This window comes from Danio rerio, chromosome 19 (genome assembly GCF_049306965.1).
Source record: "Danio rerio strain Tuebingen ecotype United States chromosome 19, GRCz12tu, whole genome shotgun sequence".
In the NCBI taxonomy this organism is placed as follows: domain Eukaryota; kingdom Metazoa; phylum Chordata; class Actinopteri; order Cypriniformes; family Danionidae; genus Danio; species Danio rerio.
This window is the reverse complement of record NC_133194.1, coordinates 33,419,653-33,444,968: the sequence shown is the minus strand read 5'-3', so window position 1 is coordinate 33,444,968 and position 25,316 is coordinate 33,419,653. Positions and strand designations below refer to the sequence as shown.

General features: G+C 37.1%; 1 protein-coding gene across 8 annotated transcripts in view; it reads left to right on the top strand.

Moving 5' to 3' along the window:
* The window catches only part of nhsl3 (NHS like 3), a 103,366-nt gene that overhangs the window by 22,465 nt on the left and 55,585 nt on the right, over positions 1–25,316 (top strand). For 2 of the 8 annotated variants that reach the window (XM_073930421.1, XM_073930419.1), the window contains exons 1-2: positions 11,544–11,724; positions 13,466–13,752. In XM_073930421.1, the coding sequence (XP_073786522.1) occupies positions 13,515–13,752 (238 nt within the window). In that variant the 5' untranslated portion in view covers positions 11,544–11,724; positions 13,466–13,514. Of the gene's footprint in view, positions 1–11,543; positions 11,730–13,461; positions 13,753–25,316 lie in introns of those variants that run through there. The other 6 variants (XM_005159591.6, XM_009294287.5, XM_073930423.1 and 3 more) reach the window with 3 other exon arrangements.

Genomic DNA, 25,316 nt, shown 5'->3' with positions numbered 1-25,316 from the left:
AATATTATAATTGATGCTCTGATATGGACAATTTAGCCAATACTGGTAACTATTTTCCCCTACAATGGTAAATCTTGATTTGATTCATAGTTAAATCGTTAAAGTCAGGTGGAAGTGGAAGTCACAAGGCTTTTCTTTTGTTTTGTGACAGATTGTTTCACTTTATAAGGCTACAATATATCATCGGGAGCTACGGGGTTTGATTTTTTTGCCTGTATATGTTTTTGCTGTTTTTTATCTCAAAACTTGATGAATCCCGAAGGATCACTGTACATACTGAACAAAAATGTCACCTACATCTTGGATGACTCAAGGGTGACCCTAAACATGGTGAAAGCTGCTAAATGTGTTTGTAAATGTGATTCTAGTGTACGCCTATAAAATCTCTGAACCACAAAAAATATTTTTTCTGTCAGTTCAAAAACTTAATTATTGTGATATCTTCAGAACAATCAATTATTGTCTCTTTATAAGTTAACTGCTAAATTAAAATTTTAAAGGTGCTATGCCTAAGTTTATGAATCTTCTAAAGCATAAACATAACTTAATATGTTTGCAGATATGCAAGAAACATGCCACGTGAACATTCTTGTTTATCTGAAAACCAATGCTGAAGTCAGTTTTTCTGCTTTGAAAATGTGTTTTCTGTGCCGGAACATCTGTCTTTGTGTTGGTTCTTTTAACCCACCCACTGACAGTTTAGCCAATTATATTTCAGTTCATTTGGCTGTTTGCGCCTGACGAAACACGACAGAAATTGAAATACAACCATTCAGAAGGACAGAATATATGTGCACTTTCTGCACTCACACAAAATAGTAACGTTTATAACCCAATTAATATATATTATACCTCTTCACATTATTAAATATAGATGATGAATCACTGATATCTGTTGATTTTGAGTCACAGATCTAAAGTTCAATTTCAAACTAAATAAAATTTAAAACTTTATTTTGCTCTCAAGATCTGCTGCTGCTTTCAATAGTATGGCAATAAATGTCATATAAAATGGCATTGAAACTCACATTATTAGCATTTACCACTGAATAAAGCACATAAGGTGTACCTGAGGTAATCTTTGTCAATTTTCTGTTGTTCACCTGTGAGAAAGAGAAGCCGTTTCTAATATATCAATTTGAGGTGTTGGTTAGAATGAAAACTCATTTTAATAGAGAAAATATTCCTTCTATCATGTGCTGATGCTTTCTTTAGAACACAACTTAAATCAGGCTTTAAGCTTAATAGTCAGGCACGCTGTTGAAGTTGTCAATCTGGTAACCTGCGCTTTCATTTGTTTTGAACCTGGGGTGCAATACCTAGGTTAACCACTGGGTGCCGACCGCACATACTGCACCTTTAATTTGACAATTTACAGCTTAACTTTTATAATATAATACTATTCAAAACCGACTAAATATTAGGCAGTTTTTACAATCGTGAAGTCTGCTCTTGAGTCTGCTTTTAGTTTTCTCTGCGCAACATATTTCAGCATCAAAAAGGGCTCTTCAGTTTTAACATGGATGGATCGTGTTGGCTTCACTGTGTAGGAAACAGTTCATTCACCAGATCTGACCAGCCACTGGAAGACTTGTGAATTAATTGTGTACTAGTATTAAAGTGTTAAATCTGCGATGCTCTTAGAGCTTGGCACATCAGAGCCTTATTAAAGACAGAGGCATGAAGGCACGGAAGCCTCTTAATCAAAGTGTCTCATCACAGGCCAGAATCTCTAATTGAAACTCTTCATGCGATTTATACTGAAGCTCTAACTTGAAGGAGATCAAAAAAAAAAAAAAAAAAGAAGACATTGCCAAGATGTACTTTCTCAGTGATTCTTGTGACAGAGTAATGAGTGTTCACTGAAACTATGTGAGTCTCATTAGGGCTAAAGCTGTGGTACAAGAGCACCCGTCTGGTCCCTGCTGAGGTTTGGCAGGACTGCGTTAAAGTAGCAAAACATCAAAATCTATTAGTATTGTGTGTTTTTTTTGTCTGTCTCTTTAGTATAGTTTATGTCTTAACGGCACAGTTCAGCTGAAAATCTTTTTTTTTTTTTTGCATTTTAGTATGTATATATTTTGTACAGACACATAAATTGCTGGCCTGACATGCATATTACAACGTTTTTAGTTTTTGCACAGAGAAATGCAAATGGGGATTGTTTTAACAAACTGTACGCAAAACTTTACAAAGACACAGATGAATTTTTTTTGTACATTATTGTCATTACAGCTTTCCATTTTTAGTGGAACAACAAAAAGTGTGACATTATATTCAGAATAAGAAATAAGAAAAAACGTTTTTAATTTCTAGTAAGTTATAATGGTTTGGAAACGTACTATTGCAAAATACTTGAATATATCTGTTGTGATAATTCTATAATTTCTGTAGTAACCAGTGGTGTAAGATAACTAATTACTAATACTCAAATTACTGTAATTGAGTAGTTTTTCTCAAAAATTGGAACTAATTAAGCAATTTTAAAAATGTGTTCTTGTACTTTCCCTTTAGTACATTTTTAGTGCAGTATCAGTACTTTTAATCCACTACTTTCCTTCAATCTGCAGTCTCAATTTTTTTTTCTTGGGGATAAGAAAATTCAATCCTGCGATTCCTGTCTAATCAAATCGCACATAGAAGTAAAGAGGTAAATCGCATCATAATGAAAACCCTTAAGACATGGGCGATTTATAAATGCAGCAAACTGTTTGCAAGCATTAAAAGTGTCCAAGATGTCAAATTTTTTACACGCATTGACTATTTTGATGCATGTCACTGATGAAAAAATGATACAAGTTTACTGTATGACAACGAAATGGCCTTAAACACCCAGCAGGCACAAGACGTCAACATGACGTCAGATTGAAGTTGTACCCCAAAGTTATGGGAACATTGCATATTTTTTGGAAATAAAAATCATGTTAATGTCAGAACTCAACACCAGGCCGACGTCAATGGCCAACGTCCAACCTAATCAACCAAATATTAATGTCTAATGATGTTACAGCTTGACATTGCGTGGATGTTACTTCTATGACGTCTATAAGACGTTAGAGCTTATTTGCCATACCGGCGAATAAATGTCAGTATTTAAGGTCAATATGACGTTGGTTTAAGATGTTGGCTTGATGTGGGATTTTGGTCATTTTCTAACACAACCTAAAATCAACAAAATATCAACGTCATTTGACGTTGTTATTGGGCATCAAAATAACATTGTCCTTAAATGCTGGCTAGACATTGAAATTTGGTCAACTGACATCAAACTAAATCGAACGTAATAATAACGTCTTATGACGTTGTGTGCCTGCTGAGCAATAATTAATTCTCTACAGAATGTTACGTTTACACAGATCCACTAATTAAATTTAAATGTATCAGCTTTTCACAGCGTAAAACTCACTACTCCTGAGTACTTTTGAAAGGTCTACCTTTTATTCATACTTTAAGTAATATTTATAACAGATACTTTTACTCTACCTGCACTACATTTTTAGGCAAGTAATGGTACTTTTACTTAAGTATGATTTTTCAGTACTTTTTCCACCACTGGTAGTAACCCAACCCAAGACTGTGAGTTTTTTTCAACTGTAAAAATTGTAAAAAAAATAATAAATTAATAATAATAATTTCTCATCCACACCTGCCTTATGGTTGTGTATTTGTTGTGGAGATGTTGTATTTCAAAACAGTGGTATATGACAAAGAAATTCCAAAAAACTATAAAATGTAAAAAATTCCTGTGACAGAAGTTTCAGGGAAAGATTTTGTACCGTTATTTCTGACACTATAGTATTTACTATAAATTAGAATAGTATTTTTTCATGTTTGCATATATTTGCATATCTCATTTTTCGCAGAATGTCAAATAAGTTTTGAAGAGTAAAAGGTGAGTAGCTCACACAATAAATATACTGTAGTTGTGTGTGTGAATTATCTTATTGTGAATTTTGTGTTTGCATGTTGTAAGTAGGCATCCTTTGCTAACAGGTTGTTGGTTTGTATGACTGCGTCTAGTTGTGATTGTGTCATTGGCTGTGCAGCCCATTGGTACAGAAGGAAATCCAGTCTGCCTAGGACAAAGAGAGGGAGAGAGGGATAATACAATGCTGGGAGAGGAGGGCTTAACCCAGTCGACAGGCGGGATTTCCTGGCTGTTGCCTCAGCTCCCATCCATGAGAGTGCTGGGAGATTTACAGAAAACACCTGTATAAATGGAGCTTGTTTTGGAGTTGTTGCTTAAATGCTACAGGGATTTAAAAATAAAAATTTCAATAGAAACAAATGGCAAATTGAATTTCTATGGTTTTAGGAAATAATTTTGTTTTTAAGTCATTGGCAGTTTTCTAATTAAATGTTTTAATAGCATTTGCATGATATCTTCAGCTTAAAATATTGAATAATTCAGCTGTAACTCTGCTTGTAAATCTTTTGTCAAGGTCATTTTTTGGTGGGATTTTTTTTTCAGGTCTGAACTTTTGGGTTTGAACTAGCAACAAATTTGGCGGAGTATGCTCTATTTGTGAAGCTTTACTTGTTAATTATTTTCTTTCTTTTTTTATCATATATTTGTTAAGTTTAGGTCTCCTGCACTGAATATCCAAAATAGGTTTTGTTAGACAACCCCTACAACTTTGTAATTTTTTAGTGTTAAATATTACAGGGCAGTTTATCATTTAATGAAAACTAATTTCAGTACAGTTTTAGTACTGTTATCACGTCTAAACACTTTTACAATTTAAACTCTTTTAGCAAATGTGCTAAAACAAACACATTTTTGTCAGAGATGAGTTTTTGTCAATTGAGTTTTTACACTTTTCATTTGCTGATATACTTATTCCAGATGTACACAATTAGTCACCACTAGATAAAACTCGAATTCGCCAAAACCTACGATCACTTGCATAGGGGTGTCTGCTTCACAGTAGACAGACGGGATGACAACAAAATGAACTCATGCCATTATATTAAACAACGTTTTTATTTTTTACTTTTTATTGGCTCCTGTATAGTCTCAGGCCTAGACATCACCCATGGTCTGCTGGCTGAATGTCTGATGCTTATTGCACATAAAATTGAAGTCATCATCTGATTGAATTCTACATGATTTTCAGAAGACGTGTGTTATTGTTACCTAATGGTCCACCTGGAAACAAAGCCATTGTGACCCTTAACAAATATGTGATTTTTTTAAGATCAACTAAAGGCATAATCAAAAGTATCATTCATTTTTAATACGCCTCCAAGATTTAGCTTGAAGCACTTAATGTTTAAATGTGATTGGTTGCTGTACATCGAATTTGAGTTGTTTTTAGCCAACAAAAGCTATGATGTCCAGTCCGTCCTGTTCAAATATGCATCTGTTTCCTCATTTCTAAATATAAACCTTTTTCATAAGTTAAATCTTAGTGACCTTCAGAAAGACTTGATTTATCTTGTTGGGAATGAGGAAATGTTCAACTTCCCCAATGCAATCCAGTGTTCAAAGTATCTGGCAAGGCTGAGTTTCTTCCAGTGGTAAATGATTGTGTATATTCGTACTCAAAATATACCCACTGCTTGAGGTCCATACTTTCATTACAAAACACTGAGGCTTTTGTGAAGGCAGGAGAATGACTGTTTTCTCTATAGTTGCTATAGCAACATTTAAACATTTCAATGTGTTCAGAAGGACTGGGTTTAAGTCTGACTCACAGTAACCCCACCCAATCCCCCACAAGTCTTCTCTCTCTCCCTCCTGTTTTATACAATACAGAGGTGGCTGATAGAACATCCATGTCATCTTTTATCCTTGTTTTAAATTAACTGTTGAACTGCAAATATAATGTCTGATTGCAATCTGTGGATGTTTGGAGGAATAGCGAAAATGTATCTTCGTTCCATGACACTAAAACAAGAGATCCAGATCATGATCCCTAGATAGGGCTGATTTACTGGACCATATCTGGTCCAACCCAGTACAAGGAAAGAGGCCAGGGGCCGAGGTTGTCCATCTGTGCTTTTCAAAGCAGAAAGAAAGTCAAACAAGCGCTGAGAATAAGCATTCTTGTGTTTACAGAGCATATTGAGTAAGCCTTGGTACATATCCTGACACACACGTCTCCCTTATCTCTGTTTACATTCAAAGTCACTGAATTTTCCTGTAAATGGCAATGGCATGGTGGAAAAAACATTGACAACACATTTAACAAGTTCATAAATGCTTCCAGATTTTATTTTTATGCAGAGGTTGAAATAATAGTGTTATTTCAGAGCTCTCAAGAGTTTGTTTCTATTTAGGTTTCAAATAAAAGAACTTAAAAATCTGATCGTTTTTGAGACTCGAGAGTAAACATTGACCGAACGATTTGACACATATCTGAAGAATCCCACAGAACAAACCATGAGCTGTGTTGTTTCACAGTGGCACGCTATAGGAATGAATTAGGTGGCAGAACAAATTCATTCAAGACTGATAGGACTGAAGAAGTGGAATGGAGTTTAGAATTCAATGTTGTGTTACGTGTTTAAGTTGTTATATTAGATGAGACATAACATTAAGTGAGTTTCTACTGCTGCTGGGTGAAAGTAAGAGAAAACACAACAAATGGATTCATTCATTCATTTATTTTCTTTTCGGCTTAGTCCCTTTATTCATCAGGGGTCGCCACAGCGGAATGAACCACCAACTTATCCGGCATGTGTTTTACGCAGTGGATGCCCTTCCAGCTGCAACCCAACACTGGGAGACCCCCATACACTCTAACATTTATACACATACATTAATTTATTTTCTTTTTGGCTTAGTCCCTTTATTAATATGAGGTCGCCACAGCGGATAGAACCACCAACTTATCCGGCCAACTTATATGGTTTCATGCAGAATATGTCCTTTCAGCCACAACCCCATCTAGACGACCTTCTAGACCAATGGTCACACACCTGGGAAGGACAGAATAGACAACGGGAAAAATAAAAGAAAGTGAAACAGAAAACAAACACAAAACTCCCAAAAAATAAATTGGAACACAACAATTGCCAAAAAGCCCTAGTATCACCACATACAAAATTTTAAAGAACACCCCTTGTACTATGTTTTACGTACAAGTCAATACTTTATTAGACTCGTGTAACATCCCAATATCTACAAAAATATGGACCTAAATGGTAAACATAGAAAGGCAGCCATTTTAAATTTTCAGTGGAAATTGTTTACAGTTTTTACTTATTTCAGGCATTTTGGTTTTACTTTACTTAATTAACCCTTGTGTACTGTTCAAATTTACTGCCTTTTTATTATGTTGGTGATTGTTTCTGCCCCATTGACTTCCATTGTAATAACATTTTTGATTGCAAAACCATGACAGATGAATGAGGCAAAAACAGCCAGCAACATAACAAAATAGTAGTAAATTTGACCAGAGTGTATTGTTGAGTATTTAAAAATGTTCAAAGAATTATCAGCAAAGTATGTCAAAATAACATTTGTCACCAAAATCATTCCATTTGCTGAAAAACAAAGAAGTTGTGGCCAATTTAAGACTTAAAATCACCCTAGAATGGATGAAAACATCCCCAACAGCACACAAGGGTTACCACCTTAAAATCAGAAGTTGTTGAAACTCAGAATGTCAGAACTTCAAAACTTCACATTTGTGATAACATCCTTGGCTTGCACACATCTAAAAAACAATATGCCGTCATAATCATAGAAAGATGAAACATTAGCAACAGACATGAAACAACACCTCAGAGGAAGTTGTCGGAGCGGCAGCGTTCACATCTCTGAGTGAGCTCACCGTCAGCCAGGATTCAAAAGGAAACCAGATGAGCCAGTAACAGATCCCTTGCCACTGATTCCCACGAGATATGACATCACTATTAGCTCTGTTATTCTTAGCCTTCTTTCTGTGGCTTCTCTGTGCTGTGAACGAACCAAAATAGAGAATTCACAGCAACCAAGCCCTCAAAGTTCAAACGAAGACTCCCAAGAGGGATAAACTCCATTAGAGGTTAAAGAGCAAAGAGCTTCTCTGTACATTAAGGAGAAAAGTCCCATTAAAGTCCCTGCACACACCCTCATCTAACCGTTGCCATTGGTTACCAGACAGGTAGACATGCTCCCCAAAAGAATTTGAATACTTAAGCCACTCTTTAAATGTATGATATAAATATATATAAATCTAAGTTAGGCAACATAGTGGCTCAGAGGTTAGCACTGTCACCTCACAGCAAGAAGGTTGCTGGTTCAAGTCCTTTGCTGGGTCAGTTGGCATTTCTGTGTGGAGTTTGCATGTTCTCGTCGTGTTGGTGTGGGTTTCCTCTGGGTGCTCCGATTTCCCCCACAGTCCAAAGACATGCGCTATAGGTGAGTTAAATAAACTGAATTGTCCATAGTGTATGAGTGTGTCTATGTAAGAGTGCATAGGTGTTTCTCAGTATTGGGTTGCAGCTGGAAGTGCATCCCCTGTGTAAAACATATCCTAGATAAGTTGGTGGTAGGAATTAATGAAATCGAAGTTGTTAAAGTGCAAAATTCTCACCACCAAACAATGGTTATATAACTGTTGCTAATAGTTACCAGACCGATAGGCAGTGCGCCCCTAAAGAATTTGGACACTTAAAGCATGTTAAAATTATAATAAAAAGTGTGATAAAAGGGCAACATGAGTACAAGTGTACAAAAATGTCATCAGCAAACAATGGTAATATATTTTCTCACAACAGATCATGCTTTTGTTTGGATAGTGACAAAGTCAGTTCCCCTCAAGTTCACACAGGGGTCTTAGCATGCAGAGTAAGAGTTACATTACTTCATTCGTTAATTCAAACTTTAATTAATTCATTTTCTTTTTGGCTTAGTTCCTTTATTAATCTAGGGTCATCACAGCGGAATGAACCGGCTACTTATCCAGCACACGTTTAACGCAGTGGATGCCCTTCTAGCTGCAACCCATCACTGGGAAACATCTATACACACTCACTCACACGTACACTACGGTCAATTTTAGCATACCCAATTAAATAAATGATTTATATATACTATAAGACAAGATCTAAAACAGAAATAAACGATAGGGATTAAGCCATAGGAAGGTTGTGTGACCCTTATTCCACACTCTTACATTTGCTCTCTCAGATTTCACTCCCCGTAGCATCTGACATCATGAACTTCACTCAGAACATGTGTTAAGGCTTCCCCTACAGTAATACAACTAAAACACGTATTGCCGTAAAACTCAGTCAATGGCAGGGAAGCATTTTCTCTCGTCAATGCTAGGGAAAGAGTTACAGTATTGCCGAGTTCAGACTGCATGATTTTAACCCCGATTTTGACTCGCCGACAAGTTTTGAGAAATCGCAGACAAATGCCTGAAATCACAAGCAAATTGGTGCGTCCTGTGAGTAACAACCACATACTGTGAACTATCAGAGACGCGATCTGAGAAAATTGCTGATGAGTCGCGGATGCCCATGAGATATTTGGCATGCTAAATATTTGGAAATGTCGGTGATTCAAATCATGCTGTGTAAAATGAGTTTTGACTGAAAATAACATCAGCGATCACCTACAGCCAATGAGAGAGTAGCATCCACTAGTATGGGTATCTACAGGCCAGCGGGAGGTTGTGGGATAAGTTAAAAGCGCTCATTTTCAGTTTATTTGGACCCAAGAAATAGAGGAAAAACTAGTAAAAATTTGGCAGGAGCACCCGTGTCTGTTTGACGTATCATGTGAGCAATACAACAACCAGGTCAAATAAGAAAAAAGTTGAGGAGAAATGGCTAATTCCCTTCAAACCCAGGTGAGTAAATTTGTACATTTTCTACCCCATTAAAGGCTTCTTTCTCATTATGTAGTTAACAACAAAAGATATACAACGTGTTTTTGGTTGTGGGACGTAGTTTGGACAAAGTTGTTGGCGATTCTCCTATTGTAAAGTCATGAAGTGTGAAAGCCCCTGTCGCTGATCCATATTGCAGTGTAAACACAGCAGCGACAAAACGCTGCCCCAGATAGTCATGCAGTGTGAAAACATCCGTGACACAACTACTTTGAAAATCATGCAGTCTGAATGGCATAAGCGAAATCATTTATCGATTTGATTTTGATGCACATCAAAACACCAGCCATACATGTAAAGCAAAAATAATATCCTTCAATTCCTTCACATCCAGCAGCCATCATTCTTGAACCAATCTCCATCATTGTAAACTGCTTGCTTTTCGGTCTGTTCCATTGATCCGTTTGTTAGATGTTTGCTTCCACTTTCTTTTGCCGTGTGAAGCATGTCAAACACACAAAACGCCCAATTTGCGTCGTGTTATTCACTCAATTTGCACCACAGGATGTCTAATCGCATCTTAGCATTGACTTCACATGTAAACCTCTCACACTATATCCACGTCTGCTTCCTGCACAGGCTACAAAACAATTTCCCCCATTTCTATGTAATGTTAGGATTGTGAGCGCACAGGTGAGATGTCATTTTTCGAGAGACACTCAAATACATCTCGCGGGCTGTGCATGCAACGTCTATATGTAAAACAGTTAATTGCAAACTGAAATAAGTCTAATTTGATTATATGGTTTGCAAGTGGAAGTTTTATGAGATTATTTACATTTATTTGTAATTATTTTGCATTTGAATTAAGATTTTTACAGGATTAAAAAAAATTGCTACTTTTTGTTGATTTTTTTTGTTGGATTCAGCGAAAATCGCAAAAAACTACGGGGTCTGGATACTACGACAGATATATTCACTATACGCATTTTTAGTTTAGGGTTTTTGTATTTGAATTGTTTCTTTTGATAGTTTTATGTTTGGATAATGATAAATAAATGACAAAAACCACAGAATTAGTTCATCAAAATAATTTTGAAGGTACATTTCTAATAATTCTATTTTTAACAGCATATCTAATTTTACACTGTTTAAAAAGTAGCTTAGCCTGTTTTGCTTGTGCTTTTTGTATAAAAATATATATTTTATGCTTTGTGGATTTCAATAAAATATTCATAATTATGACTTAAATCTTGAAAATGCATTTAAAATGTTTTTATAGAACACTGGGATATTTTTTCTGATTTTTCTCTATTGATTTACTTTTAGACTCACATTACTGAGCTGTCTATGCCCCATGTCCAAAACATGCTACATCTCAGGTTTCAGAGGTCATTAATCACCTGTAGCTGATAATGAACCTGGCTTATGCAGCCCTTTGCTCTTTTTACACAATGATCAACTTTTGGCTTCATATTAATGCCTCCAAAACAAACGCAGCCTCCTCATCAAGAGACAGAATAGTGTCCCTTCACCACCTCCGATAAGGACAAGATAGTAAGTTAACAAAACCAACAAGTGGACAGGGAAAAGAAAGGAGGAGTGGACAGACGATGTCTGAGTGCGATAAGTGAAGGAGGAGAGAAGTGAAATGGTGTGTACATTGTGGTGAGAGAGAGAGAGAGAGAAAGAGAGACATAAGAGGAGGAGAGAGTCATGGAGGGAGGGAGCCAGCTTGTCATTGTGAAATAGTTGGGTGGAATACACGTGTGAACTGCAGTTCCTCTCCGCACTGCGCTGAATGGTGACCAGCGACTCAAACAGACAGGAGGGGGAGGACTGACCAGCATGGAGCTCCACTCACCCAAAAAGAGCTGAATAAACAGTACAACACAGCACTGCAGTAAAGACAAGACACACACTGAGAAACACGGACAAAAGGACGCAAGATAGGAAGGCAAGGTACCCTATGGTGTTTTTGTCTGCTTGTGTCTAGCTACATATAGAGTGTGTTGATAAATGTGATGGCTGTTTTGAGTTGGAAGTTGTTGTTTTGTACAGTAGGTTAGTGTGATGAGAGTTTGGGTTTCTGAGTTTCTTCTTACACGGGGGTGTGTGTGTGTTACTGCATCCAGAGATTTTGTTGCAAGTCAAATTACAGCATTGAAGTGTTTGAAAGATGGATCTTTCTTCTCTGCGATATGAAGAAAAAGAAGAACATTAAGACTAAATTACAGAATACATAGCCATCTCTAGCAAGCCAAAGCTGTTGAGGGTGAGCTGGATGTTGTGGAATTTACTTCTGCTTGTTTTCCCTGATGAACAGGAACTTTTCACTGCCTGCTTTTGGATGAGGTAGCGTGTTTCTCCCCCTTGTGCTCTCTGCTACTTTTGTTTGTCTCTCATACCTCTAGATCTCACACCATGACAGATTAGAAGGCTTAGCGAGAATAAACGTTTTCATGGAATGAGGGTGTTGATGCTACATTTGCACGAGAATGCTGAAGCAGGACTTGCAAATACCTGATACAACACAAACATCAGACATCTTTTCAGAAGGAGTAATTGCAACTTTTCTCAAATTATTCTTTTTATCTTTTTACTGTATATAGCTGTATATCGAGAGACCTGAAAGATTAGCTAAAGTGGCTACTCATTCCTTTACTACACAAAATATAGTTGAGGATAATCAACATAAAGTGATTTGAGAGGTATTGGACTTGTAAGCAAGTTGTCCGTGTTTACATTTGGTGTTAAGTTGTGGTTTTGTCAAGCCAATAACATATTGACAACACTCAATACAGGAGTAAATGGGCTATGAAATGTTGGAAGGTTGTCTACTTTTGACCACTTTCCAAGGTAGCCAAAAATGCATTTGACCTGATTGCTTTGTTAGTGTAGACCCTCATGTTGAGGAATGTGTTCAAAGAGCTACCAACTCTCTGCCTACTGACCTAATTCTTTAACATCACAGGACATCTTGTTGAATGTGCTAGCTGGATGGGCTTTAAACTAAGATCATAAATTTGGTTTGAAGATGAATAAAGTAGTGATTTGTCAGTTTGGTGTAGTTTTGCAGCAATTAGAAAAAATGTCTTTTCTTATTTCTCAATATTATATTATAAGCAGAAACGTTGATAATTTTATTTCTTGCTAAAAAAGATGCCCAGCAAACAATTTTGTGTTTAATAGATGTCTAATAGACATCAAAACTTAGACAGCTTGGCTAAAACAAGTTTAAATTTGGGCTGTCAGTGAAAATCTAATAGATGTCTCAGAATAGGCCAAAACTAGACTAGTCGTCAACTAGACAGATTAGACAGACTTCATATGTGTAGTTGTTTCGGTTTATTTGATGACTAGTCTAGTTTTGGCCTATTCTGAGACGTCTATTAGATTTTCACTGACAGCAAAAATTTAGCCTTGTTTTAGCCAAGGTGACTATGTTTAGATGTCTATTAGACATCTATTAGACATCTTTTAAAAAATGCTTGCTGGGTAATGGCTGTCATTTTGCCAAGTAGGACATGTTTCTGGATCAAAACCCTACTTGGTCCCAATACAACATTCCAAACAAACAGATTTTTTGGAGGTTAGGGTTAGGATATGGCATGTGGTGAAACCATTTCATCTGTAAACATGCCGTAATGTTATATATTATTTATGTTTCTCTATTCTCTTTGTTGTTGTTGAGGCAGGTTTTGTTGGGATACAAGAGCAGTTGGGTCAAGCATTGGTGCACTCAGGATGTCGAGGAGGAGCTCTGCTGGGGATTTGGTGCCCAAAGACATCACTGAGGTCCTGGCCCTTCAGGCTAGTAAGAAGAAACGTGGTTCATCTTTAAGTCGGGCTTTTAGTTGGTTCAAGGGCAGCAAGCGCAAGAGGAGTCTCAGCAATGGACAGAGCAGGTCAGGAGCCCCATGTGGACGTTCTGAGGAGAACACTAGAACCAAACAGATTCATGCCAGTAATGATGCCTCTAAAGGTAAGCAAAAGCTCCTTTGCTTGCTTCAGTACCTGTAAATGCAGAGTATTTATAATCTGCCGGAATGTATTACCAGCTTTTTTTAAAGCCTCGGATTTGTTGATGAAAATCAAAGATGATTTTGATACCATAGATGAAAAGGTTCAAAATACCATATAATTAACCACATTGGTGCCTGTTTGTCCAATCCGTGAACATGGTATTTCTTTCTTGTATTGTTTGTATAGTTATCGCTGGGACATCACTTATCCGAGGTGGATTAGGCTACTATCACAAGGGCATGCCTTCTCTGGAATAACTTATCGTTCTATTGATGTGTCTTTTTGTCTTGTTTTGCATTTTTTGGAGCTCAAAATCTCTACTGGACAGAGAATTTAGCTTTGGGCATGGGTCCCATCAGAGGCATTGTGTGCTGTTGTCATGGGTAAACATTTTAGGGTTTATATTTTAATGCTACATAATAAGATTTGTCATATTGGGTAGGTTAATCTGCTCAGTTAGTACTGTTGCCTATTAGTAATTCATTGGTTGGAGTCCAGGCTTGGCCTTTCTGTGCGGAGTTTGCATGTTCTCCCAGTAACTAAATTGGATGTAGGAAATGAGTGTGTGAATGACAAGTTTTTGGGTGTTTCCCAGTGTTGGGTTGTCGATAGAAGGGTATCTGCCACATAAAACAAATGCCAGGGCAATTGGCGGTTCATTCCGCTATGGTAACCCTTGATAAATCAGGGACTAAGCCAAAGGATGGTGAGTGAGAGTACAAGAGTAGATATATTTGTTGTCCATATTCATATCTGTTTGATCGAAAAATGTCTAAATTAGCAATCACCTAGCAACCATTCAGAACTTCCACAAAAATCTTTTAATTACCATTCATCCAGTCATAACCATATTATCCTAACACCCTATAATTAGGTAAAAATTCAACTTCCCAGAACCTCCTAAGAACACTGTAGGGAGCTTGTTGAAGCAACACAATTTACTATATTTAAGCAAAAATATAGAAACTACTTGCAATCACCTGAAATGTCCTAAAAATGTATTAGCAATTACGCTGCAACACCTTAGCAACTACTCATAACTTCTTAGCAATAACTTTCCTAGCAACACCCAAGCAACCAGCCACACCAAAATAACCACAACCGTACACTTGCACAAAAATCTTTAAACCGTTTAAAAACACTACAGCGACAACCTAGAACATCATGAGAGTTTTCAGAGAATACCCCATAAATCAGATAACAATCCCCCTGCAACCTCTGCTAACTAAAAAGCAGTGCCACTCTCAAAACCCAGGTAATCAATCCAGGCAACACTGGACAAATTATCCACAAAATATCTAGCAACTGACCACCCACAAATGCCAAAATTTCAAAAATCAAAAATTTGGAAACACTTTGGAAACTACCCACAAAACTTTAGCAACTACTTAAATATCTCCCCAGTAACCATCATAACATGCTATCAGCTTCCTTAGAAATAACCTGGGAAGTGGAAAAGAGATGCTCTGAAACTATAGACTCTGCATGAAGAGCTTCAGGAGGACTATTGAGGATCTCTGCCATGTGGCATCTGTTTATACAACCCCGTGTACAATCTAAGACAGTATGAACTATACTGGACACTTTATTAAGAAAATGTGTGCTTAATATTTTTGTTAAGTTGTCTTGGGAAAGTTCTCCAAAGCTAATCCCAGAGGTCCTTTTGGACACTGACTCTTTTAAACCTGCTGGACCACTTTATTATTGAGGTCAAACCAGAAAAGGAGCCTATTTAAAAAGACTCAGATTCTAGATTTTTCTCTTCCTACCATCACAAGTCTCACACTCCCTCTGATACACTGAAAAAGCACAAGAGTTGCCAGAGTGTGTGAGTTAGCAGACACTTGGGACTTTAGCTGGACATACACTGTGCATAACATGTCATTCAGAGTCTTCTTGTCTCATATTCTCTCGTTAGATTCCACGATTTATAGGATTTTCTGATCTTCATGGGAAGAGACAAAGCTAGTGTGGAAAGGTTGGAGAGATTAGACTCATAGCGTATTATTGAAAGATGACTGAGGAATTTATCTGAAATGCCTTTTTATTATTATCACTTTACAGTCTGTTTTCATAGTCTCTGATTGAATGTACAATCGTAGTTAAAAACTTAAAAGTATAATTTTGCTGTGTGTGGTTCCAAGGGTGTTTACTGAATACTAATAAGGCCATTGCAGAGGGTTCCTCAACAGCCAAGGATCCCTAAATTTAAAATCAACTTTCTCCATACTAGTCATGGCCTATACGAGATTGCATAGCTGTGGCATTGATTTCACTTTGATTGAAATTGCTGGTGGTCATTAGAATCAGTACCACCTTTCCTCCTACTAGCATGACCAAAAAAAACTCCTCTGCAAGACTCTGAAATTTTGGTCCATTTACTTTCCTGCATGGGCCTCCTTCACTACAGATTGCATTCTGATTCACCCCCAAAGCCAGGGGTCCCCAAACAGACAGGAGCTTCATAATTGTCATTATATGTCTCCCTACTAGTAACAGCTCTATGTATAAGCCATGATTTATTTTTTGGTCTATATATGAAAGTGAAAGTGAAGTGAGCCTTGTCAAGTATGATTTTACCAATACTCGAAATTGGTCCTCTGCTTTACAACCCATCCAAGTGCGCAGACACATTTTTAGTGAGGAGTGAACACACACACACTGAGCACACACTCCGAGCAGTGGACAGCTATTCCAGCACCCTCAGGAGCAATTAGGGGTTAGGTGCCTTGCTCAGGGGTACCTCAGCTAGGTATGGAAGGTAGAGAGTGTGGTTCATTTATTCCCCCACCCTACTTGCAGCAAATGTGAAAAGAGCTTCCCAACAAGACTGTTGCCACTTTTGTCAAACTGTCCTAAGAAAAGCTGGGTTCAGTTCCAGCTGAATGACCCAGAATTCTGAGCATCTGTCTCCCATAGCTGGCTAAACGGAAGCACACTGTCTATTTTATCTGTAATTTAATGAAGTGAATATATAAAAGAATATGTAAAAGGAGCCCAAAAAACAGAAACATCTGATTATTGTCCATATTGCTGTTTACATTATACTTGTGTTATCAAGGCAATTATCTACACATTTGGAGAGCATTCCAAAAAGCTCCGTTATCAGCACCACAGTGGAAATCAAAAAAGTGCTAGCTGGACCAGATTGACATGGAATGGAACAGTTAGGCCCAATCCCAATTCTAATTATGTACCCCTACCCTTCCCCCTTGGCTCTTGAAACAGAGTGTGTGGGGGAAGGGCTTCAAAATGTATTTTTATACACTGTTAAAAGGTAATTTCCATCCACTAGACTTTTCTGACAGGGTATCCGAGTGTCATTGAGTGCCAGAAGTGAAAGTATGTTGTGGAACATCCATACATGAGTTATTATTATGGATTATAGCTAGTGAAATGTAGCAGTTTTTATTTTATTTTGTTTAAGCATGGCAGTAAAACACGAACACAGTTATGAATGTATTAAAACATGCTATTTGTGAATCTCCTTATTTCCGTGTGCAGCCATGCTGCCATTGTAGATGGTGTATTCTGGGAAATTTTCTTTCCCCTTGGTTTCGAATGTGGTCCTGAAAAATCTCTGTTTCAAAGGGTATTTAGCCCTTGCCCTTGGCCCAGAGGTGTCCAAACTCTGTTCTGGAGGGCCGGTGTCCTGCATAGTTTAGCTCCAACACACCTGCTAGGAAGTTTAGAGCTTGATTAGCTGGTTCAGGTGTGTTTGATTAGGGTTGGAGCTAAACTCTCCAGAACACCGACCCTCCAGGACCGAGTTGGACACCCTTGCCTTAGCCCTATGCCTTCATGCTAAAGAGAATTGGGACACCACTACCCCTTCAGGTGAATTCACAAAACCAGGGGTAGGGGAAGGGCTAAGTGGTAGAATTAAGATTAGGCCTTAAGCATACAGAACCGTTTTTCCTAAAAAAAGTGGAATAGTAGAAACAATATTCTGTTCTATACAGCTCAGGTTCCATCTTCACGTTAAGTCTTTGGGATTTGGAACAAGCTGCTTCTTGTGGGCTCCTCCCCAAACAAATCAGTTGGACTGTCCTGATTCAGGACATTTCTGAGCTTAGGGGCTCATCAGTGCAGCACTAACTTCTTGCGTCACCCCTGTTTCACTGAGCTCAGCCCCTGTCCACCCCCTCCCTCCAGCCAGAGTGCTCCATCAGGTCCGGAAGCTTTTTGAGGGGTGAGATCACTGTGCATGGGATTCCCTCTAACTCAAAACATAGATACATTAAACATTGATCCTTTATCTCACATGAGTGGGAAAGAGGAACAACAGAACTGTGTCTCAATTTGACCAGTCAGAGAAAGCTTTTGGGACTTTTTCCATGTGTGGACATGAAAATCCTCTTAAAGCCTAAATGTTTTATAGTTTACATTTAGATAAATACAATTAGGTGAACTCTTAAATAGGTCTTAAGATCCTATCTACATCTAATTTCATGATTTTGTGTTCGAAATCTAGTTAAATTATGCTAAAAATGTGCTGACAATAATCTATGGTGAAACATGTATGTATGAATGTTAATTTATAGGGACTAACTCTCAGCATTAACCTTAAAAACTATTAATAAGCAGCAGATTAGGAGTTTATTCCAAAAGTCATAGGTTTATTAAAAGCGATAATTGTACCTTAAAGTGGGACCGCATGCATTTAAACTGATTCCTGACTACATATTTGTTATGATGAAGTAGCGATTTCAAAATCGAATAACTTTGGCCATATTTTGCTAAAAGCATGATCTGCGATAAGTGTAAAGTTTTCATCAACTGGTCAGTTCCAGACATCTGTTAGCGATGATCTTGAATGCCAAGGCAGAATGATGACTTGTGGTCAAACAGAGGAGGGCTGAATGAAACGTGAGCTTCTTGCAATAGCTCTGAAATAAAGACCATGTGAATGTTTAATGCCGTTCGGAGACACTGATATACACCCCTATACACGTCACATAAACACGAAAGAACACAGTGACAAAGGACAGTCATTTAATGTTCCAAACACATCCCTGCCCAGGCAACAGTTTAAAACCACACAAGGCAAAGTGAAAAACAGTTAAACTGTTGACTTTGAGTAGAGGAATGTCATTACATAGTTTCCCAAGAAGTATATTTTGTACTTCAGAGAAGATTGTGATGATAAATACTGCCAGTAAGAACTTTACAGATTTACACAGAATTGTACTACATGTCATCAACAAAGTTGCCATATACTCATTTACTAAACAGTTTTGCTTGTTTCACAGTATATATATATGTATAGTTTTTATTAAGTTATTAAATACATACATTCTGATGTAAAATTAAATGTAAATTCCAACCATTTTTAAGTGTCTATAAGTATGCAGTTTGATTTGTTGACTTCATTACAGTTGGAAATCATCACTTAAATTTTTTATTTTATTCCTAACTGGTAATCCTAGTTTGTAAACAAGATCATCAGTAAGAAGTGTTTTGACGTTTAATCATTTTAGGGTAGAAAAATGCCTTGAAAGGAACACATGAGTGCTGAATATACCAGTAGTATCTAAATGCAACCTTGATGATGCAAGCCGACACTGCATATCTCAGTGATTCAATGTCAGACACAATGCACTCAATGGAGCTAATAACGTCACTGTGAGGGGTAGGGTTAGGGTTAGGGTTAGGTGAGCACATTAAAAAGCATTGAATGCAGCTCAGATTGCACTGCACCAGGCCTGACTCCAGACCCTCCTCCACTTTGTTGAATATCAATCCACCCTGAAGTGTAACAGCTTTTTTGTTTCAAGTAAATTTGATATTGCTTTGTGAGTGCAGATGAGAATAGCAAATAAGTTGGATAAAATGCTTCCGTTAAATTACGAGACAGATACAGGTTCAATAAGCTATAATAACTCTAACTAACACTCTTTCTGTCTCATTTCACATATATTCTTCAGAATTTTGAGGTTGGAATATATTTAAAAGAGTTTTGAAAAAGTCGCTCACCATGGCTGAATTTATTTGGTCAACAAAAATAGTCATTTTGTTTAGTTTTTTTTTTTTTTTTTCATTTTAATACATGTTAAAATGTGTAAGTGTTCCATTAGTTAATGTTATTTTCAAGTACTATGCTGAAACGGCATCGAATGTATAAAACATATGCCAGAGCAGATGCAGTTTCATTCCGCTGTGAAAATCATAGACAATCACGAAAGAAAATGCCGATACCAAGTACTGATATTTTGTCTTGGTGATCGCCCGATACCGATGTATTAAGCACATTTTCTCTTGAAGTATGATACTTACAGTAAGTGGAGTTTTCTTCTTACCTAAGAGAATAAATTAAGGTTGTTGCAAAAAAATCCTTTAAACCCGTCTCTTATAAACATTTAGGTGTGGATCTGTCATGATCAGAAGCAGTTTTACAGAAAATAATAGATACAACTAATTTTTTAAATTGGTAAGAACAATTACAAACAATGCAATTTGGAAACATTGCAATGAAGAATACTTCATCATGTCTTAATGAAAAAAAGTTTGGAGTGCATATTTGATGCATAGGAGGTTAAAATGCATAACTTCTTTTCATTCATTTTTCTTGTCGGCTTAGTCCCTTTATTAATCCGAGGTCACCACAGCGGAATGAATCACCAACTTATCCAGCAAGTTTTTACGCAGCAGATGCCCTTCCAGCCTCAACCCATCTCTGGAACACATCCACACACACATTCACACACACACACTCATACACTATGGACAATTTAGCCCACCCAATTCACCTGTACCGCATGTCTTTGGACTGTGGGGGAAACCGGAGCACCCGGAGGAAACCCACGCTAAGGCAGGGAGAACATGCAAACTCCACACAGAAATGCCAACTGAGCCAAGGTTCGAACCAGCGACCTTTTTGCTGTGAGGCGACAGCACTACCTGCTGCGCCACTGCTTACCATTACTTCTTTTCTAAAAAGGAAATATGCATATCAACTATTGTTTATTGCAATATGTATGTTACAACAAGATATATTTTTAAATAATCAAGTAGGAAATGGCCGATCAATCGGGGCATCTCTAGTATTTACTATATATTGTATTTGTACAATATATATTGTTTATACACTGTATAAAATATTAATAAATGCATTTATTACAATATTTATTCATCTTTGTTAAAGTTAATGAAAATAAAGTTATTCATTGTTAGTTCTTGTTAACTCATGGTGCATTAATGTACAATTTCAAAACCTTGGGTTTTAATAATGCATTAGAAAATGTTGAACTATGATTAATAAATGCTGTACAAGTATTATTATTTATTCTTACCTCAGGTTAGTAAGTACATTAACATTAATGGGAAGTAATTGTTAAGCATGACCAAAGTTTTGAATTTTCCTGTGAAGACAAAACAGACTTCTCAGCATCATTACTCTAGTATTCATTGTCACATGTTTCTTCAGAATTGTTTTTTAATAATTAGTGTTTAAAAAAAGGTTTTGCAGGGCATTACAGTGGCGCAGTGGGTAGCATAATCGCCTCACAGGATGAAGGTCATCGCTGGTTCGAGCCTCAGTTGACATTTCTGTGTGGAGTTTGCATGTTCTACTCATGTTCACGTGGGTTTCCTCCGGGTGCTCCGGTTTCTCCCACAAGTCCAAAGACAAGCGCTACAGGTGAATTGAATAAGCTAAATTGTCTGTAGTGTATGTGTGTGACTGAGTGTGTATGGATGTTTTCCAGAGATGGGTTGCAGTTTGAAGGGCATCCGCTGCGTAAAACATCTGCTGGATAAGTTGGCGATTTATTCCGCTATGGTGACCCCACATTTATAAAACAACTAAGTCGAGAAGAAAATAAATGACTGAACAAGTGCTGCTTAATATTGTTTTTCTTCTTCCAGACTTTTGCTAAAATAAATAAAAAATATGATAAAAATTACATCAAGTATTATTTAATTCAATTATCTACAGAAAAAAAGTACTTTTGCAATTTTATTCAATGCTACTGGCTCCAAACTTTTGACTTTTCTTTATATTAACTCTGCTACCTCTGTGCATTGTTGCTTGCCAGTCCCAATCAGCCAAGTTGTCTCATGTGTTTTGGTGTTTGTGGGTTTCATTATGTAACTCACGGTAATGGATACACCTGTTGACATGTTCGTCACCATTTACTCCAACAAAAACTTGGCCTCTGTCACCCTCTCCGAGCCTTTGCATGAAAACATCACTGAGAGCTTATAAACAGCCACTCACTCCATTTTTCATTTCCATAAGAAAGCATTTATTTGCACAAACCTGACAGACAGACTAAGGTACACTTCTCACACACTTCATTTATAGTCAAGATAAGTGGGGAAAAACATCCCTTTTACACATTTTGCTGAGTGCTACACCTCTTTACTTGTATTTAATAGTGACTGTGGCCATAATGTTGGTGTAGTGAAACAAGACACTAACACAGTGATAATAATTGATGAAATGGGAGTTAGAGACTCAGAGTGAAAGTACAGGAATGAGGATAGTCTAAAAGAAGCTGCCAAGGTCATGAACAATTTTTCTGACCTCAGTCTGGGTCATGATGGTTACACCCTGCTGTCCAACAAACACACACACACACACCCATACTTCACTGCTGGGACACCCGATAACAGTATAGGGACATTTCCTGTTGTCATGGCAGCAGCCCATAACCTCTTGACCTCCATATCGCTTTGTTTAGTTCTAATAATACCACTGTAGATGGAATAATCTGCACAGCAGTATACTAAACTAACATCAGCATCAAAGAGCTGTTTTTTATGGTTGCCAAGAGAGCTTAACATGCTGCAATTAAAGAAAACGCATGCAATTACAAGAAGTCCAGCACCCATCCATCACGTTTTAGGGTTCCCTTGAAACATTTTTGTTTTGTTCTGTGCTATTCTGCATTGTGAGAAAATAGGAATGTTTTCTTAATTAGTTTTTTTTAAAGAGCACCTATTACCCCTTTTCAACATTTAAATCTTTTGTATCTCCAGAATGTGTCTGTAAAGTTTCAGCTCAAAACTCCCATTCGGTTATTTATTATACCTTTCAGAATGTTGACATTTTCTGATTTGAACAATGTTTTTGTAGCTGTTTTTGTTGCCTGTGCCTTTAATGCTAGTTCTCCCCGCCCACCGTTCCCACGTGTCTGTCAGAGGGTGCCTCAATCTCCACCTCGGTTGCTTCAGATAAACAGCACAGTGACAGACATGAAGGAAGCAGATCTCACATAACGTTTTTGAGAAATACTACAGTAAGAACTTCCCAATGATTATTTGATGTGTTTGTTGTGGAGTTAATTCAAGCCTTTCTGCAACGATGAGTCACACTATGTTTTTACGAAGTTCATGCACACACACACACAGCGGACACACATACAGCACCTGCATTTAACTTTGCACTGTTTTTGCACACAAATGTGACAGGATAAACATTAACATGCACTGCTGTATGGACATCTGTTATGCAATGTACAAATTAAACCGGATTTAACATCCACAAGCTGTGATTGAAGCGTCTTCTTTTATAATTGTTGTGATAAAGTAAAAACGTTTTAAACTCGTAAAACTCATTCTTGATCACATTTGATGATGATTGATGATCACAGAGAGCTGAACAGATCTTTTAATCCCACTTGCTTTGTGCATGTCCTGTCTTGTTATGATTATATGTGTTACTACAAAGACATATTAATACGCAGCTGTCAGTCACTTCGGTGGGCGGGGAAACTACCCTCCCGTCACGTTGTGGTCGGCCTCAAAATGGGAGGGATTTGGATCCTATTTTACGTCAGGAAAATTTTTAAAAAGAGACTTATTGTCTTTCTATCACTTCAGTATGACTGTGGACGCACAGTTCTGTCCAAACAGCTTACAAAAGATGATTTTCATCATAGGTGCCCTTTATTGTGTTTGCGTTGTTAGGATTTGCAACACGTATGCTGTCAAACCAAATAGGATATTTTCTTAATTTATTTAATTGCCTGTGTAAATTGCAGCACGTCAAGCTCTCTTGACCACTGTACGTTTGTAATGTATACAGAATTTTACCACCATTTCTCAGCTTCCTAATTGTGCTAAATTATTTGTATAACTTTTATAACTGTCCTAGGTATGTAACTTTTGTTTTAGAAGATTAAAGAAGTTTTTTGGCTGAAACTTTGGTTCTGGTAATTCATAAGATTTAAGTGAAGGGCTTATGACACTTTGTCTAAAAATATATATGCAGGCAAACCTAAATTATTAACTGTGGCTCCTGATGATACAACAGCTGTGTTTCCATTCATAGAAGAACTTGGAATATCGCATAAAACATTTGCAAATAAAGCAACATTTCCATCCAATACATAATTGTCACTTTCTGATACGTTGTCATCAAATATCAAAATGATAAAAAGAATTTGCTTAGGTAGGTGTAGCCACTGTGACCTTTTTTCTTAATAAATTACTTGTACCTAGTACAAAATGCAATGGACATATGGTTTTGCGGGTGCAGACACTCAAGTCAGATTATAATAATGAACCACTTTAATGACGGACTTTGGCTAATGGATTTACAAACCACTAACAAAAAAATAGCTTTCAAAAGTTTCAAATGTGGTCTATCCTCTGGTTTGTCTGTTAATGTCACCCCATTACACCTATTTTTGTTATCACGTGACCTGTTAAAACAAAATCACATGACTTATGTTCTAGCTGAAATTTATCTGGTAAATGTGTTTCCGCATAGTGTTTATACACATTTTTCTGCTCAGATGAAAAGTTTATCCTACTCAAATGTGTGCATGCATGTTTAATGTGCACTTTCAAAATGTATATGCATCTTGGCATTTCCATTTTTTGTGCAATATTCTAAAATGTGCATAAAAATAGGTGAATGGAAACATAGCTATTGAGGTCTTATGAAACAACCAGTCTGAATACAATTAATTGCAGGCTCTCTTGTTTGTCTGTTCTGTTATTTTTTTTTCCAAGCAGGATTAAAATAGAGCTGAGATAACAACTATTTACTAGTAACAACAACAAATCATTCAGTCAGTTTTCTTTTCTTTTTTTTCCCGTTGGTGTGTTATGAAATATTATCAAGACTTTTTTAAAATCAAAATACACTGAAAAACTGTCCAAGCGAAAACAAAAAGAATATATTAATAGGGTAAATTTGAGCAATATTGAATTCATGTTTACTGATAACTAAAACTCTCAAATGCTAAACACTAATGGCATTTGTTTAAACCTTTACCACAGTGTCAATTAATAGATTTTGGAGGCATTCAGGAAGTGCAGTCTATTTTTCCATGTCTCAGAAAGCTATGCGCTGTCACTCTTAAGACAAACGTCTCACTAGGACATGAATGAGGAAAGAAATCGGTACGGTTTTGTTGTTAAGCACAACACTTTCACTCCCACGATTAGCTCTTCATTGACACTTGCACACCTCATGTTATGCTTTGTCTCCTTCCACCTGGTTGACACAAAGATACAATTCTGCTGAATGTCTTTTCAGCTTTTATAATGGCTCTTGACTCATCATCTTGG